This window comes from Epinephelus fuscoguttatus, linkage group LG19 (assembly GCF_011397635.1).
Source record: "Epinephelus fuscoguttatus linkage group LG19, E.fuscoguttatus.final_Chr_v1".
Taxonomy (NCBI): domain Eukaryota; kingdom Metazoa; phylum Chordata; class Actinopteri; order Perciformes; family Serranidae; genus Epinephelus; species Epinephelus fuscoguttatus.
Genome location: NC_064770.1, coordinates 25,563,889 through 25,580,798, shown reverse-complemented (window position 1 = coordinate 25,580,798; position 16,910 = coordinate 25,563,889). Strand labels below are relative to the sequence as shown.

General features: G+C 40.1%; 1 protein-coding gene and 1 pseudogene across 1 annotated transcript; both read left to right on the top strand.

Moving 5' to 3' along the window:
* Positions 1-2,063: 2,063 nt before the first annotated feature.
* Positions 2,064-6,677, top strand: LOC125880164 (methionine-R-sulfoxide reductase B1-A-like). Its single transcript, XM_049562470.1, has 4 exons — positions 2,064-2,223; positions 4,824-4,966; positions 5,081-5,195; positions 6,040-6,677. The coding sequence occupies exons 1-4, from the start codon at positions 2,169-2,171 to the stop codon at positions 6,057-6,059; spliced, it is 333 nt and encodes a 110-aa protein (XP_049418427.1). The 5' UTR covers positions 2,064-2,168; the 3' UTR covers positions 6,060-6,677.
* Positions 6,678-8,145: 1,468 nt separating this feature from the next.
* LOC125880163 (methionine-R-sulfoxide reductase B1-A-like) lies at positions 8,146-9,564 on the top strand (annotated as a pseudogene).
* The last annotated feature ends 7,346 nt before the right edge of the window (positions 9,565-16,910 follow it).

The following is a 16,910-nucleotide window of genomic DNA, read 5'->3' as shown; positions in this document are numbered from 1 at the left end:
GGATGAAGACACAAATGTAAATAGAATAAATGGATTTAGGCAATGAATTGGCAACTTAATGATCACTATATTATTATATTTACTTCAAGTTAAATAGTTGTCTAAATGACTGCAATTATTTAATTCATAATAGCATTTTTAATAATGCAGAATTTATCAATTAATTTGATCAAACACTGCAACACAAGACAGCTGTCTTAACAATACAATATAAAATAATATAACGCTGTTGTTGTTTCTGTTCCCATCACCCAACACTTACAACACAACAGCTAATTTGCTAATTTATCCTCCTGAGACCCCAGCTTTTGTTTGGTTTGCATTTTTAATTTCTTCAAGTTATTTTGGATGAAAAGGACCTGATAAGTATAAAAACTAAGCATTGTCTTTGAACAGTAAATAGTTTTTGAAAAAAAAAGATGTCCTCATAGGGGTTGATGGGTTCATTTTTAAATTGTTGTTGTATATACTTTATTAATTATTATTAATTAATAGTCATAAGTGTGTCATAAAGTATAACACTGTTCCTTTCAATGCCTGAACATGGCTGTGCAAAAAACTACTGAATTTTCCTTGCTCCATTCTCCAAGCTAGGAATGTCCTTTTTGTCTGTAGGAACAGTCCATCACATCAGAATGGCCTGTGTGAAATGCCGCAATAATATGATAATAAAGTCCCAATGACAAGTACTCTTAATTAACAGCGTCTTAGCTTGTGCCTTTTGTTATAACTGGTCAAATTCTTATGCCATATCAAACTACAAACAATATTAATCATAAATAAACAAGTTTCAAACATACAGTGTGATCAGGCTTTGTACCATGTCCACTTTTCGGTCAGGATTGACAAGGCAGAGATGGCTGTCAACGGGTTAGGGTTTTGTGGTCTCACTCACAGCAACATACTGATGCCACACCAGAAACTTTTCATGTCTTTATCTCTAAACCAGTTGCAAAGAACCTTGGTATAATTTTCGACAGTAACTTATCCTTTGAACACCACATCAGAAAGACAACTCAAGTTTGCTTCTATCAGTTAAGAAATATTTCAAAGATCAGACACATGCTCAGTTACAACGACGCAAAAAAAGTTATTCATGCTTTTATATCATCAAACCTGGACTATTGTAACTCACTCTTTACCTGCTTAAATTCTCATTCATTTTCACAACTACAGCTTATTCAGAATTGAGTAGCTAGATTATTAACCAAATCAAGAAGGTCATGTCATATCACACCAATCTTAGCATCTTTGCACTGGCTGCCCGTTAGTTTTAGAATTCAGTTCAAAATTCTATTAATCACCCATAAGGCAATTCATGGTCTGGCCCCAGAATATATAAAAGAACTTCTAACGCGGTACTCACCACCCAGACCTTTGAGATCAGAGGAGCAAAATTTATTAATGGTTCCTCACTCAAGATTAAAAACAAAGGGTGACCGTGCTTTCTCTGTGATGGCCCCTCGCTTATGGAACTGTCTTCCCCTCTGTATAAGATCAACAGATTCCATCACAACTTTCAAAAGCCTTCTCAAAACTCATTTCTACACTATGGCCTACAGTTAATCACATATTATGTTTTATGGTTTTTATTGTTTTATTGTCTTTTGTGTTTGCTTGTTTTTGTGTTGCTTACTTGTTTGTTATATTTTGGAAAGCACTTTGTGCATGGCTTGAAAAGTGCTTTATAAATAAAATTATTATTATTATTATTATTATTATTATTATTATTATTATTATACTGATCTTTTTTTAATTATTTATTTTTTCCTGGCTTGGCATTAATCGACTTCGTACTTCATACTTATGGCACAAAAAATGTCTCCATGTACGAGGACAACAGGTCTAAGTTAAAGCGCAATAATATTTGTATATTTCTATGTTGTTATAGTTAAAATACTACACATCCTGTGCTGCTATCAATCATGGACATACATTATCTGTATGAGTGAAAAGTGTTTTAATTAAGTGTATATGTTATCTTACCAGTTCATGATTATGTGGCACACAATTAATACTTTGAAGCTCTCTGCTTTTATTTTGAAGGCCGGACATAAACCGGATGCTGTATTGTTACCAGCGGAACGTTGCTGCCTGCTGCTGGTCCAGAGAAGTTTTAACTGCTCCGTGAAGAAGCCGGATTAACACGCTGCGTGGAGAATACAGGGATGTCGTATTGCAGTTTCTTCGGTGGAGAGGTCTATAAAGACCATTTCGAAACAGGTACCGTCATTACTTTAACTTCTTGTACTTCATTCAAAATGTCGGCTTAACTTATGCTGTGTTGTTAACGTGTAACGTTAGTTAAAGATAACCAGCTAGCCAATGTTAGCTAACTAGTCATTGTCACCCCAAATAACTTAAAAACCGTTTGGCTCGAGTTAAATCATCCACTCCTGTCCATGCAGGCCGTAACTACCAATAAAAACGTCAAGGAGAGTTTGACCTAAGTTAGTTAACATAGTTAATATAATAATAAGTAAATATATTGGTGGCTTGTCAAGTTTTGTAACCCTGCTCAGGTTACACAATAACTATGTTACAAAGTGTTTGTTGTTTCCAGTAAGTAAGAAGTTGGACTTCCTCTGAAAAATACACCTTTAAACAACTATAAATGCAACACAATCAATAAAAAATTATTTCTACCGTCATAGATAAAAGGATACCAACAAATAACCATTAGGTGGTATAATAATAATAATATTAATGACTTATTAAGGACACAGTGATATTGCATTTTGGTATCTATGTACCAAAATGCAATATAAGAAACATAATATATATATATATATAAAAAGCCAGGAAATATCCAACACTACATTATACAAGTTCATATAAAAAAAGATAAAATTGAATTAACCGCACCCACAAACAAGCTGGAGAGCCAGTGGCCCCACAGTCTCGATGAAAGCCTGACTGAGCTCAGCTAAACAGAGAAGCTGCACATATATCGATATATGAGATTTGATATTAAAGTAGGGCAGGTAGGAACACTGACATTTACAAACTTTTAATAAGTTTAAGAAGCAGTCCCATTTCATCATTTTAGGCCATATTAAGACTTTGCATGTTGCTCTTCCTGTAGGAGAGCCACATGTGGGCAGTATACAGCAGGGTACAAAATGCTCTAAACAGAGCTGTCCTCACATCCACTGAACACATGCTGAATTTGCGAGCAAGCATATTAGCTTGCATGTACAATTAACAACACTGTCTGTGGATATCTGTATCATCAAATAAATCATTGACAGTATAGTGGCCGAGATATTTCATCTCATTACACACTGTAAGAGCAATATAAGAAAATATTAATTTTCTGTCTACTGTACTTCAAACAGTCATAAAGTTGCTTTTATTGGCGCTATAATTGTCTGCAGCCATAGTCAGAGCAAATCTTCAACAGCTGTTGTTGGCCAGCACTATGTGGGCAGAAGATTACCAAATAACCTGCATACATAAGATGATTTATTAAACTATCGCCTACCATACACCTGTATCACACGCATTCAACTGCTGGGACACATCTTCCATGTACACATTATAAAAGAAAAGGAGACAAAATTCTGCCCTTTCGAAATCTGTTACTGACATGAAATGGTTCAAATACAGAGCCCCACCATCTAACCTGCATAGACTGATGATTAATGCAATTGAAAGCTTAGAGGCATCTGTGAAGCACAAAAACACTGTTGAGTTCTGACGATTATATTTATCTAAAATTTCCTTTAAAGCAAAAATGCACATCACTGCCATGTTTACATTTGAAACCATACTGTTTGTCAGTGGTAGTGATGTGTGTTTCCAGCGTGTTCAGGAGAATTCTCTCAAGCGCTTCTTGCTATAGGCCTTTAATTGCCCATGCTATTATTTTGCCACCTTTGTCCTTAATAACAGGTATTAATTAAACAGATAGGATGGAGTCAGGCAGAGTTCCATGAACTTAAACCCAGCAAAACCGATAGCAAGCAAGGGGCAAAGTTTTTTGGCAGCATATTTTAGATGTTCAGCAGTTATCTTATCAGCTCCACATGCTTTATTGCCACCTAAAACCACAACAGCAGAGTGAACCTCTTTATCTCTATATTAAAACGACATATTAATCAGAATCAATAATACCGACATCAAAAGTATTCTTCTTAATATGATTAAACAGTTCATAATAATGTTGCTGCCACATCTGGGAGATTTAATCTGAACCACTGGCTCCATCAATGTATGCCTGTAAGGACATTTTGCAGTTGTTTGTAGCCCCATTCTCTCTCCAGAAGTCATCATAACTATTATTTTGCAACCTTGTAGCCAATGAGTCAGATCTCATAGAATTCTTCTTCCTTGTTCATTTGCGTTTGCATGTTTCCTCTGTTCAAACAAAGGGCCCTTGTCTGTCTCTACCCATGCTTTAAATGCTGCTCTAGCTTCGGCTCAGAGCTCTGACACATACTCATTCCAGCCAGGCTTGATATTATATCTCTGAGACTCAGGTTCATAAAAAGGCTGACTGGTGATATGAAGCGACTTCACAATAGACTAAAAAAACCCCCACATAAATCAATACTGTGTTGTGGGTTACTACACTTCACATTACCACATCTTATAGCATCTTTAGTCAGTTCAGTATTTCCCAGCAAAGTGTCTGCATGTGAAGTATATTTCTTAACGTCTTCATTAGTAAAACTAGACCACTCCAGTTTCCCCATATTTATGCTATTTGCCACAGTTGTTATCACTCGCACCTTGATGTCAAGTCTGTGCCAGGCTCATCCAAAACAAGTTCTCTCCTCATGTTGTAAACCAACACTCATCTTCTATCCTTTACTCCTCAGGGATTTACGTGTGCTCCAAGTGTGATCACCAGCTGTTCACCAGCCGTTCCAAGTACGAACACTCGTCCCCCTGGCCGGCCTTCACAGAGACCATCCATGAGAATAGTGTATCTAAACATAAGGAGAGACCTGGGGCATACAAGGTACAGTGGTACAGTGGCTAATGGTAGCAAGTAGTAGTGATTGTTTAACGCATAACTGCTGACTACATCGAAATGCACACAATCCTGATTCAGATGTCTGGTGTCTTGTTCCAGGTACGATGTGGGAAATGTGGAAATGGACTCGGCCATGAGTTTGTGAATGATGGGCCAGCCAAAGGCCTGTCTCGCTTCTGAATATTCAGCAGCTCACTGAAGTTCGTCCCTAAAGGTACAACAGTTAATTTATCACACCAGGTTGCAGCTGCTGTTTCTGCCCTGGTACACTGACTTTGTGTTGTGCTGGCGCTTTGAATGCGGAAATACCAGTTTTACAGCTGATGCCATGTAGAGCTTGACCGATAATCAGCTGGGCCAATACATCAACCGATATTAGCTCATGCAGATGCAAGTAAAAGTAGCAGTATGCTTGTCCACTGAACAACAACAAGAAATTGCAGTATAGAAATGCCAAAAATATGTCTCCAGTATACATTAAATTTATCCACCAGCACAGGCAAGTTTTTCTAACAGTAAAATGTCACATTCAGCACATATCTATGTCACAACTCTTCACAAAAAAAACAAATTTAAATGATGCTTGTTAAAAATGTTTGATTATATTATGTGTTTTTGTATAAAAGCGACTATTGGCTCACATTGATGTGTTTTATGATGTTGGTCTCGGCTTAAAAAAGCCAGTATCAGTCTTAATATCTTTCCTCATTTCCATTGAGCACACAGATTTCAAGTACACTAATTATTTAACAAATATTGAAAGGAAAAGACACACTCTAAACTTAGATTTTTTTGTGCCCCTAATTAAATCAATCTGCAACCAATTAGAGACGTTTGCATGGGTCCAATGTATTTCTTTAATAGGCAAGGTGGACTAAATGTAAGTGTCCCCACAGTGCTCACAGACAGAACAGTTTGTAGGGGACAGATAATTACAATTGCTGTAAACCTCCTCTGTATTTAATTATGCAGCAGTTAAGTGTCGGCCTAATCAAGACAAAGTAGAGGTCAGACGCATTGGCTGTACAACCTGTGACAGTTTTGCCCCCTCTCCACAGATAAGGTTGATGGGCAGTAAAGTGAGCTGATTGAGGGGACTTGGAGGAGTCTTTCTGCTCTGCTGAAGGTGTGGACAGCGGATGATGTGTTCTGGGATAAAGCCCAACTGGGAGCGCCAGGGCTCTGATGAAAGATGGCCACACTGAACGGCAAGAACAGAGGACTGGTCTCAGCACCGTTTTATTATGCAATCATCACCATCTCAGGATAGCCTCGCTGATTACACAACGTCTCACCAGCTGCATATTTATTAATGACTGAGATCGTCTCATGGGTACAATAGGCTCCTCAATTCTGTAAGCTATTTCTTACTGAGAGAAATCATGTTTGTTTACCTTCACAGTTTTTCCTGTTTCCCCCAAACTGTCAGAGTAAACAAACAAGCGCACCAGTCTGTTAGAAAAAAATAGCTCACAAGACAGTGAATCCAAGACTACAGCACATGAGGATTGGTCCTGATTTATATTTTTAATTTATTCATCGACAACTGCCTCTACCTGCTGATTGGTGTGCCATGCAGGAATCAGTAATAATACTATTTTCACTATTGAGAAGCTTTATGTAAATGATCCCAATGACTATTATGCAAACTGAAATAAATCTATTTTAAATTAAAATTAGAAAAGACTGAATATAAGCTGATGTCTGTATTCTTGTTTTGATTTGACTGATTGATTTAATGTCACTTTATCATCAGAAAGAAAATCTGAAATTTGTCAATGACGTCAACAATTTCACATAAATACACGTAAATACTAAATTACAAAACACTTAACCAAACAACAAAACCATACTATGAATGCCACAAATCACATCAGACATTGAGAAAAGTGTTGCACTGAGGGCACTCAGAAACCATACTGTGATGTAATAGGTTGACAAACCACGGAACAAGAGTTCCTCAACATGTTCAATCAAGCCTTTGGGGCTCTAAATCATTCTATCAGATATTAGTTGCCATAATTATTATTATTGAATAGTTTCACTCTATTTATGGACACATGGAATACAACTAAGTCGGTACTGAAACAACTAAGGCAAATGAGTTACTTGTTCTGGACTGAACTGGTTCTCCGGTTGAGCCTTGTGGCCCTAAAAAGTCTGGTGTCAGAATTTAGAGGAAGTACCGTTCTCTCTTTAGAGACGAGAATGTAATATGCTCTTTTAAAATATATACACTTATTTAGCAATTAAGGATCATGTGCAGGATTTAGGGGGATATATTGGTAGAAATGAAATACAATGTGTGTTTTCTTTTGTGTATAATCATCTGAAAATGTGAATCATTGTTCGTTACCTTAGAGTAAGCCGTTTATATCTACACCGGGAGCAGGTCCTCATCCACTGGTAAAGTTGCGCAGATCAGACAAACCAAACACTGGCTCTCCATTCATGTTTTCATGAGCATGAGCATTAGGAAATTGTTTTTTTTTTTATGTTATCTGATTTATTCAGTGTTTTTACTGGTTTAAATCACCGGCTCCATTTGTTTTGAAGAGGAAGAGACGTCTGCGGATAACTTAGCTCTTGGTAAAAGGCTCCTGAACATTTGAATCCTAAATTATCAGAGAAAAAAGATGAGCTCAGATTAGCAGGTGCTAGGTTAGCAGCCCATCTCCAATGTGCCAAACAGTGTTGGAGAAACACTGACTTGTAATGTGAAACTGCTTTATTCAGTGTTTTTAACAGTTTAAATAACCTGGCCTGTTTGTTTTGGAAATGAGGAGACCTCTGTGGATGATTCCTCTCCTGGTAAAAACTTCCTGAATGTCTAGATCAGAAATAAGATGAAGCTATCAGAAAGAACAAGTGAGCACAAGTTACCTGCAGCCTCTGTGGATAATTTGGTTCCCCCTGAAAACCTCCTGAACACAAACCACTGAAGGAATCCTACTCAGGAGATGTTTCAGCTGGTTGAAATCTGCAATCCTAATTGCTGGATTTTACAAAATCCCCCTACATCTAACACAATGTTTCTTACAAGTTTATAACACATTTTTGGTTGACTGAACAGTCTACATCTACTGCCCAGTGATGTCAACACTGCCATCAAGTGGCAGTAATGGGAACAAGGTCAGACCTTACACAACAGGGACAGAGCTGCTGTCACTTGATCTTGTTGTGCAGGATTGCTCCAGCTCAAGCCGGTGACTCTTTGTAAACATATGCTTCAAACCACAGAGAAATCACATTTGGTTTTAAAACACAGAGACATTTGACATGGATGAAATGTCATACTGCTCTTTCTCTGGTGGAGAAGAATATAAAAATCACTTCCAACCCGGTGAGTATCAAAGATGCAGAAAGTCCCAAGAGTCAATGGTTCTTAAGCTGTCCTTTCACTGACACATTTTTCCTCTCAGGTATGTATGTGTGTTCAGAATGTGGGCACGAGTTATTTTCCAGCACGTCAAAGTTTGAGCACTCTTCTCCATGGCCAGCCTTCTCACAGACAATCCACGAGGACAGTGTCTCCAAACACCCTGAAGCATGGGGACCCATCAAGGTAGATTCACTTGAACACTATGCCTGTTATTACTCTTGTGATCCATTAAGTTTAAAAATCATAGTTTAAATATCCCAGGTTTGTTGTGGGAAGTGTGGCAACGGATTAGGCCATGAGTTTCTGTATGACGGACCAAGAGAGGGGCTATCACGCTTCTGAATATTCAGCAGCTCACTGACGTTCATCCCTAAAGGTGAGTCCATGTTTCACACATACACTACAGTGCACCCTCATCACGCACCTTGAACCCACTGTTTGATTCGGCTTTGTCCCTCTGCGCAGAAAAGGTTGATGGACAGAAAGGTGAGCTGTGAAAGAGAAGAGAAGACTGTTTCCTGCTGCTGAAGGTGTGGACAGTGGATGAAGTGCTCCGGGGCAAAGCCTGATGGAGCTCTGGAGTGCTGATGGATGTTGGCTTCACCAGGCAGCAAGAACAGAACTACTTGATTTAAACCAAGAGTACAGATACACACACACAACAGCAACTAGGATCCAAGTTCAGCCAAAGCTTCAATGCACCACGCTGGGTTTATGAAAACATGTTGATCACACTACTTCAGACACTTCGAAAGTGTAATTACATGCTCCTGTCACTTGATGGTGCTATGTATCCTTAAAAATTCCTGAATGAACTGCACTTGAGTGTTAGTGTGGATGTAGTTTTCTCTCTCTCGAGTCAGTAGAGAATTATATCCCACCATGACAGCTCCATGTATTCAGAGCAAAACTTCTGATCCCTTAAGGCGACAACACAGCTATAGTACAACCAAGTGCCTTTTTACAGATGTGTTTGATTTACTTGCAGTATTGTCCCTTAATGAAATCAGTGGTTCTTAATCAGGGGTCCTTGAGGGAGTTCCAGAGGTTCCCCAGAAAAATCGGATTCACTATAGGAATGAGCCCAATCTAAGAGTCATCAGCATAGGTGTGGATTTTGCGAGTGACGAAGGGGGCACGTCTCCCTCAGTGCTGAGAACATGTACATTTGTGCCCCCTAATAAAAACATGAAAGTAGTAATAGTACTTTTATTTTAAACAAGCTGCTACAACGCAAGTCATAGATGCAACAATGTCTCCAGAGAAATAGGTAGTGCCAGTGTGTCACCTCAAAAGCAATGGATGTTATCTGCCATAACACGGAAAGAAGATGAAGTAACTCCACACAGTTGAAGCAGGAAGTATGATAACATTTCCATCAGTGCCATGAGGTAGCTATGACGGCCCCCAGTGCACGCTAGTTACTAGTGATGAAGCACCCACTCACAAGCACACACATCATTAGGCATATTTTACCAACAATGTGTTGGATTTCACGATCAAATGTTACTTTATTTTATTTATTTATTCATTTATTTAACAGACACAGTGCACAGCTACTTAGCTGCACCAGAGTTAGCTTTATGCTAGTTTTCATCTGTCGTCCCTGGGCAGGAAACAGAGAATAATTTCTCTGCTAAAAGACACTATTGTATAAAAACACAAAAAAGGGAACATATTCATGAACATATTCATGACACAACGGCTTCAGCAAGACAGCAAGACAACACTACAACATTAAGATATAACAAGATTTCATAGTGTTGGATCAAGAGACTGCACAGTCGCCTCTGTTGGTCGACCTAGATGCCCCCCCATTGTCTGAGTGCAGTTGTGTGAAGTCTTTTAAAGGTGGAGCAACTACTTATTGAGTTTTATGTTTGAATGGTACGACTGCTCGCTCAGTTTGCAGATTTGCAACATACATATTACCCTGCCTGTCATCACTGGGTATCTGAATATGACAAAAATACCAAAGAACATATAAAGGTTTTCATTTAATTGAGTTGTTTTTATACTTAATTTATAGATTTTATAGTTTATGTAGAATACGCTTATCATTTTGTTACAGATAGCTACTGACAGCTTCACAAAAAAGGAAAGAAAACCATGACAGAGTTGAGTTTGCCTTTTCGGAGGCACGTATAGAAAATGGCAGTTTTAATTTAACACGAGTTCCTCTTCAAACACAGGCACCGGTGCATCTACACTGCCTGTATTTACACCTTTGGTTTCCACCATAAATTGATGCACAAATGGTGAAAATTGTTGCATAAAAAGTCCCTAGAATACAGGAGATGCTACTCAAAATTTTATGCCCTTGGTCATAACAGTGACTGTTCCAATCATAGGTTTCACCTCCTCCACAGTTATCTCCTCATCTGCAGTCGACCAATATTGAATTCTAATCTTAATCATTTCTAACACCCAAAAGTGTTTTAGGCAGAGGCGGAGAAGTGACTGTAGATAACAAGTGTGCACACTCTGGCTCCATATGCATTTCTTTTATCTTGATTATGTTTCAGCCTTTGGGCCTTCTTCAAGATCGACAAGCATTCCTGAAGTGAAATCTTATCAAATTGGTGCCCATGACCTACTGTGTATTAATTTAGGGGTCCTTGACATAACTAAGTCAAGAACCAGTAAATTGAATTTACTTGAGTGTAGAGGATTCCTAAATGCTGCCTGCAAAAAAGTTTCACAAGTAAGAATGCTTTCACTGTATTACAAAAATCTTCTTCATTCATGGAATTGTGTTGACATTCTTCGTGAAATCCACACATTCAGATACAGTAAATATCTCTACAGCATGTCACCACTGCACACTTCTGTTATTCCCACTTGCCATCTCCCCCATCACTGCAGGTCTGTCTCAGGAAGCTGATCCTGAAGTTGTCTGGATAACTTTACTGAGTAAAACTCAGACATCAGTCCAGACCCCAGAGTGTTTTTCCCCTCCACAAAGTTTTCCAGACAACTCAGTAAACCTGCCTCTTGGCTAGTGGAGCAGTGGAATTATAAACAAAAATGAGGATGTGGGGGCGCGTTCAACAGCTCTTGTGTTCTTTAAATGTCTGGGACGGAGCAGGTGTGGAGCTGCTCGTTTCAAAGGCTGGAAGATCAGAGGGGGAGATGAAAGCTGCAGTGTCAGGCAGAGGATTAAGAAAGGAAGTGCAAACATTGCTAGATGGTAATGATGTGCAGTGGCACGGCATTTAAAGCAAAGACTGTTTTGCACATTTGACGTGATGATGATTTTGTCTGTGAGATCAAAACTCTTGAATTCACTTCAGAGGGAGCAGCTGGTGCAAAAGTATTGTTTTAAAATTTCTGTATTTCGCCCAAAGTGATGATGAGGTAATACCTTCCTTTCGACTGATTAGATGCCTTCGTCGTAGGATTCTCTGTTGTGTCGCCACACGCAGCTGGCACATGGGCTGAACTGTCCTCAGGGGTGATGTCTGGGAGGGGGGGAGAGAGACAAACTCAACAACAGACAGAGACCAAAATACAAAGATAAACCAGATGTGAGACTGAGAGATGGAAAGCAAAAAGGAAATGGTCCAAAACACAGGACTGTAATTAGAATTTGCTATCTGTGAGAACACTCTCAGTGGCTGGCATCTGAGCACAGATGTATGGCCAAGAGGAAGCAAACAGGAAGGAGGAAGTGGTAATCTTCCGATAGAATCACGAGACTCGTATTGTAACCACACTTTTCCTTCCACTTACCTCTGGGGCTCGTCCTGCTCGCAATCAAATCCTTAATTACATCAAACCGCCATTACTCCAAAGCCTTCCCAAGTCCCAGAGGCAAGCCTCGAGCTACAACTTAAACATATGTGTGTGTGCCACTGACTCATTCACAGGGACATCTTGTTTTAATTGTAACGTATATGAGGCCTGTTGCTTAGATGTGGATGTTTATGGGCACTGCACCTGCTTCTGTTTTGAGCCACAGAAAAAAAAAAAAAAAGTCTCATTCTGCGTCCACACGCCACGACAGTTTCATCAAGGTAGTATCCCCTGAAAACATCTGTCATCCAGTGGCTCTGCTTCACACACCAACAGAGGCTGTGATCACTTTGTGGGAGGACTAAAGCTCCTGAATGCGTGGCTGTAACAGAAATAGAGAAAAGCCCTTTCATCAGGGAGTAATATGCAGTATGTGAGTAACCCCTCCATGTATGATGTCTTCATCCATACATGGCGGGGCTGCCCTCCACATGTTACAAACCACATGTGTTGGCCTAACATCTGCCTCCCCCTGTAATGATTGAAAGGATAAACAAGGCTTTTATACATGACACTGGAATGTGATTTCCGCTCTGGATCAAACAGAAAGTGCAGGAACCTGAAGGCAATCCAGGTTGGGCACCGTTGTAATTCTGTCAGGACAACATGTGTGTTTCAAAGAGGCTTAAAATGAGAATAGTTTCGCCAGTCCTCTCTGTAAGGCCCCGGCAGTGAACCGCAACGTGAAATATGCTGCTTACTGAGCGTATAAACAGATTTTAATGCAGTGTGGGTAAATGAAATGCATATCTTGACAGCCTGTGTTGGTTATAAACACTGCAAATGTGGAATGAGGAGTAATAAAAACACAATTACAACAAGGAAGAAACAATGAGAAACCTCAATTTTCTGTTCATTCCAACAAAATGTCAACAGTTTAAACATGGGAGGGGATCCCACAGGAAAGCCAAAAAGCGCCCCGTAAAATCCAGAGTATGAGGGTTCCCAGTAAAGAAATAAACAATGAGAAATTTCAAAGATAATCTTCAATGGCTTCTGCGGCTTTTTTGTCACCTTTATCACATGATCACATTCCAGTTTGGGAGCTCCACCAGCTTCAATAACACAGAGGGGGTTTTGAACATATATGTATTTGCAAACATCCCTCGCTATCTGCACTCTGATCTGCTTCAGGGAGATAGGACCCCGAGACAGCAGCACAAGTTGGGCTGAAAGCTTCAAAGGAATGCTTCAGGTGTGTGGCACTGGTATTGTTCCGCAGATCAGGGAGAGGGGGTCCTTATTTTCGGGGATGGACTGTGAGATAAGAGAGAGGGTTTAGAAGAAAGACTGGCTGATTGTGTGCCCACATGTCAACTTTTATCCTTGATCAGAGACTGTGGGTTTGAGAGGTGGGCACAGTAATCTAGAAAGAAACTGTGGACACACTCTGTGAATACTGTCAAACAACTACTTTGTGTTTGCCATGTGAGCTACAGAGTCTGGGTTTTTAAAAAAATGATCAAATGAAGCCTCAGATAAAAGTGAGCCAGAGGCAGGGAAACATTTATCAAACGTGCCGTCTTCAGAGTATGGAAATATAGGGACGGTTTTGGATTTCGGCTGAATGATTTAAAAGGATGCTCAGCTCAGATAGTCGGGGCGGTGATGAGCTGTGGAAAATGCTGTATTTGTGTGTCCAGAAATGTCAGAGGCCTTTGACGTCTGGAGAGGTTTATGGCACTCTAAAAACATCTCTGCGCAGACAGAGCCTGAACGCTACTAAGGAGAAGAAAGTAATTACCTCAGTCTTTCCCTGGGTACGGTGCCACAGACCGTCCCCCCCCCCCCCGAGCCACCCAACCTCCACCCACCCAGCTATCCCCAGCTCCCTACAATTTGTGGCTGCTCATCCTCTGTCATCTTGGTTAGTAATCCCAGTGTGCTCCATAGGCGACAACAAGAATGCTTGTGCACACTATTTTCCTTCTGTGTGTGTTTGCGACTCATATATATATATACATGTAGTCTGTATGAAATGTTGTGAACCCCCCTCAGAGGCCCCAGATGGGTGGTCTTAATAGTCAAAATTGCTCCTCTGGTCTTGCTGATTGTTAACTTCTGTGCAGAAAATGTTCAGAGGTGCCTGAGCTCCTTATTCTCCTCAGTAATTATAACCCAATCAGGCACCTATAATCATTCCCAGCATTATGAGACACCTACTTAAGTTTTTTCAGAAGATATTATGAAAGATAGACAGAGGGTCACATTTGCACACATTTTTTTTTTAACAAAAGTGAACAAATAGTGAAAGAAGAAACACGGAGAGACAGAGGGTCTAAGTTATTGTTTTGCAAGTAACAAATATTACACTTCTTCCACCAAAATTAGCACATGTACGCAGACGAAAGTAGGCTGTGGGCTCTTTTCCCATTGCCGGTAGGCTAGAGCTGTGTATGGCTCTGTTGCCAATGACCATTGCCTTTATGTGTTTTTTATTGGTGTGTCATGTTTGTCATCACAGACAGGCTGGAAAATAGGTTAGTAAACAGTAAAAAGCTGCATGGAGGCCTGGGAAATTGTTACTGTGGTTACTTGTTTTAACATATCTGTTACTTATTCAAAAACCCTCTAAGTGGGGCCCCCTCTAGCTCCGTATGACAGCTTCATACCCCTCATTAGGACAGTTTGCTAGCTACCTGTAAGTGTCATACACACGTTAGGTGTAACTGTCAGCACAGCTGTGTGGGCCTCGACTGGCTTCTTTGTCTGGGTCCCCAGAGTCTATTATCGCCACTGGTCCCAAGTCAAGTCTCAAGTCCTAAACAAGCAATAATGTGCCATTCATTTGTATTTTTGTAGTTCTTGTGTGTTTGTTGTATTCCAGTATGCACATAAAACACTAGTTTGACACAGTGGGGTTGTGGCAGTTGATGAAGAGGGCGTACTGGGTATATGGGTAGGTTACCATGATGGAGAAAATGGGTATACTCTATATTCTAAAGGCGTTTTGGCTGATAGGTGGGTATACCCTCCATTACACCACTGGTTTGACATTCTGGGAAATGAACTTTGGGTGTTTTAATGTGCCCGAGTACAATTAGCTGCCCGCCATCAGCTATTACATTAGTAATGTTCTGTACCCAAGTGCATTTGTGTCATCAGTTACGTGGCATTTTTGTTGACAGACACATGAAGTACACATGAATCGTACTCAAGACCACCTTTTCAAGTGCACTCTGGCACAGATTGGCATAATGTGCCTGAGTACAGTATGCAGTGTTCACACTAATCTAATAAACTGGACTTTGGGGTCAAGTGTGCTCAGATCAAAGCCCCCTTACTCACCTTATGGTAGAGGGTTTGATTAAAAGATTGATACTACTGTCTTGTCTGTCCGTTAAATATGACGCTATACACCCAGCAGCAGGTTAGCTTTGTTTAGCTTAAAGACTGGAAACAGAGGGACACAGGTAGCCAGGCTGTACCCAGAGGTAAAGTCTGCCTGTGCTGAAACAAAAATGTCAAACCAGGCTATTCATTTAAAGCATGTCTACTCTCTGTAACACTGCATGTTACCCCAAAGAATAACACTTAAACGTGTGTTTGTTTGTGTGATCACATCTGGATCCCCCTGGTTGTATGAATGAGGGGAATTCCACATACCTTCCCAGCTTTATGCCCCTTAGCACCTATTGTGCAACACACAGACACACACACATACACACACACACACAGAAACACACGGATTTTACCTTTTAGAGCCAACTATCATTCCAGAGTTATCATTTATCACCTGCTTTTCTATATTAAAAATAATCCCCTAATGCATGATTAATATATCTTCGGCATCAACATTTGGCCCAAGCAAACTTTATTCTTTTGCTTCTGTGCCAGAGAAGTAAATACCCTCTAACCTTGCCTGTCAGTCACCGCAGTAATTGTTTCTCTCGATCCCTCAGTCTCTCCCTATTGGCTCGTCGGTCAGTGTCCCAGATTTGTAGGGAGAACACCATGTCACGCCAAATACTAGAGACAATGAAGACAGACTGTGTACTTTGTGTTCCTCCATATGTATCTGTAACAATCATAGCAGGAAGTGAATGATCGATCGCTTGGTCAAAACAGAACCCAAATCAGTTCTGAATGTATGCTGGGGAAGTCCGCAGAGAAGCCTTCCTGCTGTCGTTTGGACCAGCAGCTCTGTTGCGTCCTCTAAAAACACAGACCTCAAAACCCAAAGTGAGACCAGATGAGAGCGACAGGAAAGAGAGGGAGATTTGTGTTTGAGTGTGCGTGACTGTGTGTGTGTTGGTAAAGGGGTTAAAAAAGAAGAGGTCAAAGACTCAGAATACATTCCCACAGGAATGAGGCTCGCAGACAACGCGATGTGATTATCAGCTTTACGACAAAGTGAGGGTGTGGTGGTGGTGTTGAAAAGACAGAGGAGCTTTACTGTGACCACAACTGAAATTATGAACCTGTGCTGATTTGTAGAAGTCTTGGTCCAAATAATATTTTTGCACCATAAATCAAAGAAATTGTTTTGTTTCTGAGAGGTGGCTTCAGCCAGTTAGTTTCACATAAAGACTGGAGATAGGAAGACAGTTCAGGCAACAAAATCTGCCTACCAGCACCTTTAAAGAGACAGTTAACACATACTTTTCCTCTTACCGATAGTGTTATTTATCTGTCTAGATTGTTTTTGTGTGAGTTAGCGATGTCTGCCTCCTCTCCAATATAATGAAATCCAGTGAAACCAGATGGCCCCTGGTTTGTGGTGCTCAAAGTGCCAAAAAAATACATTTGAAA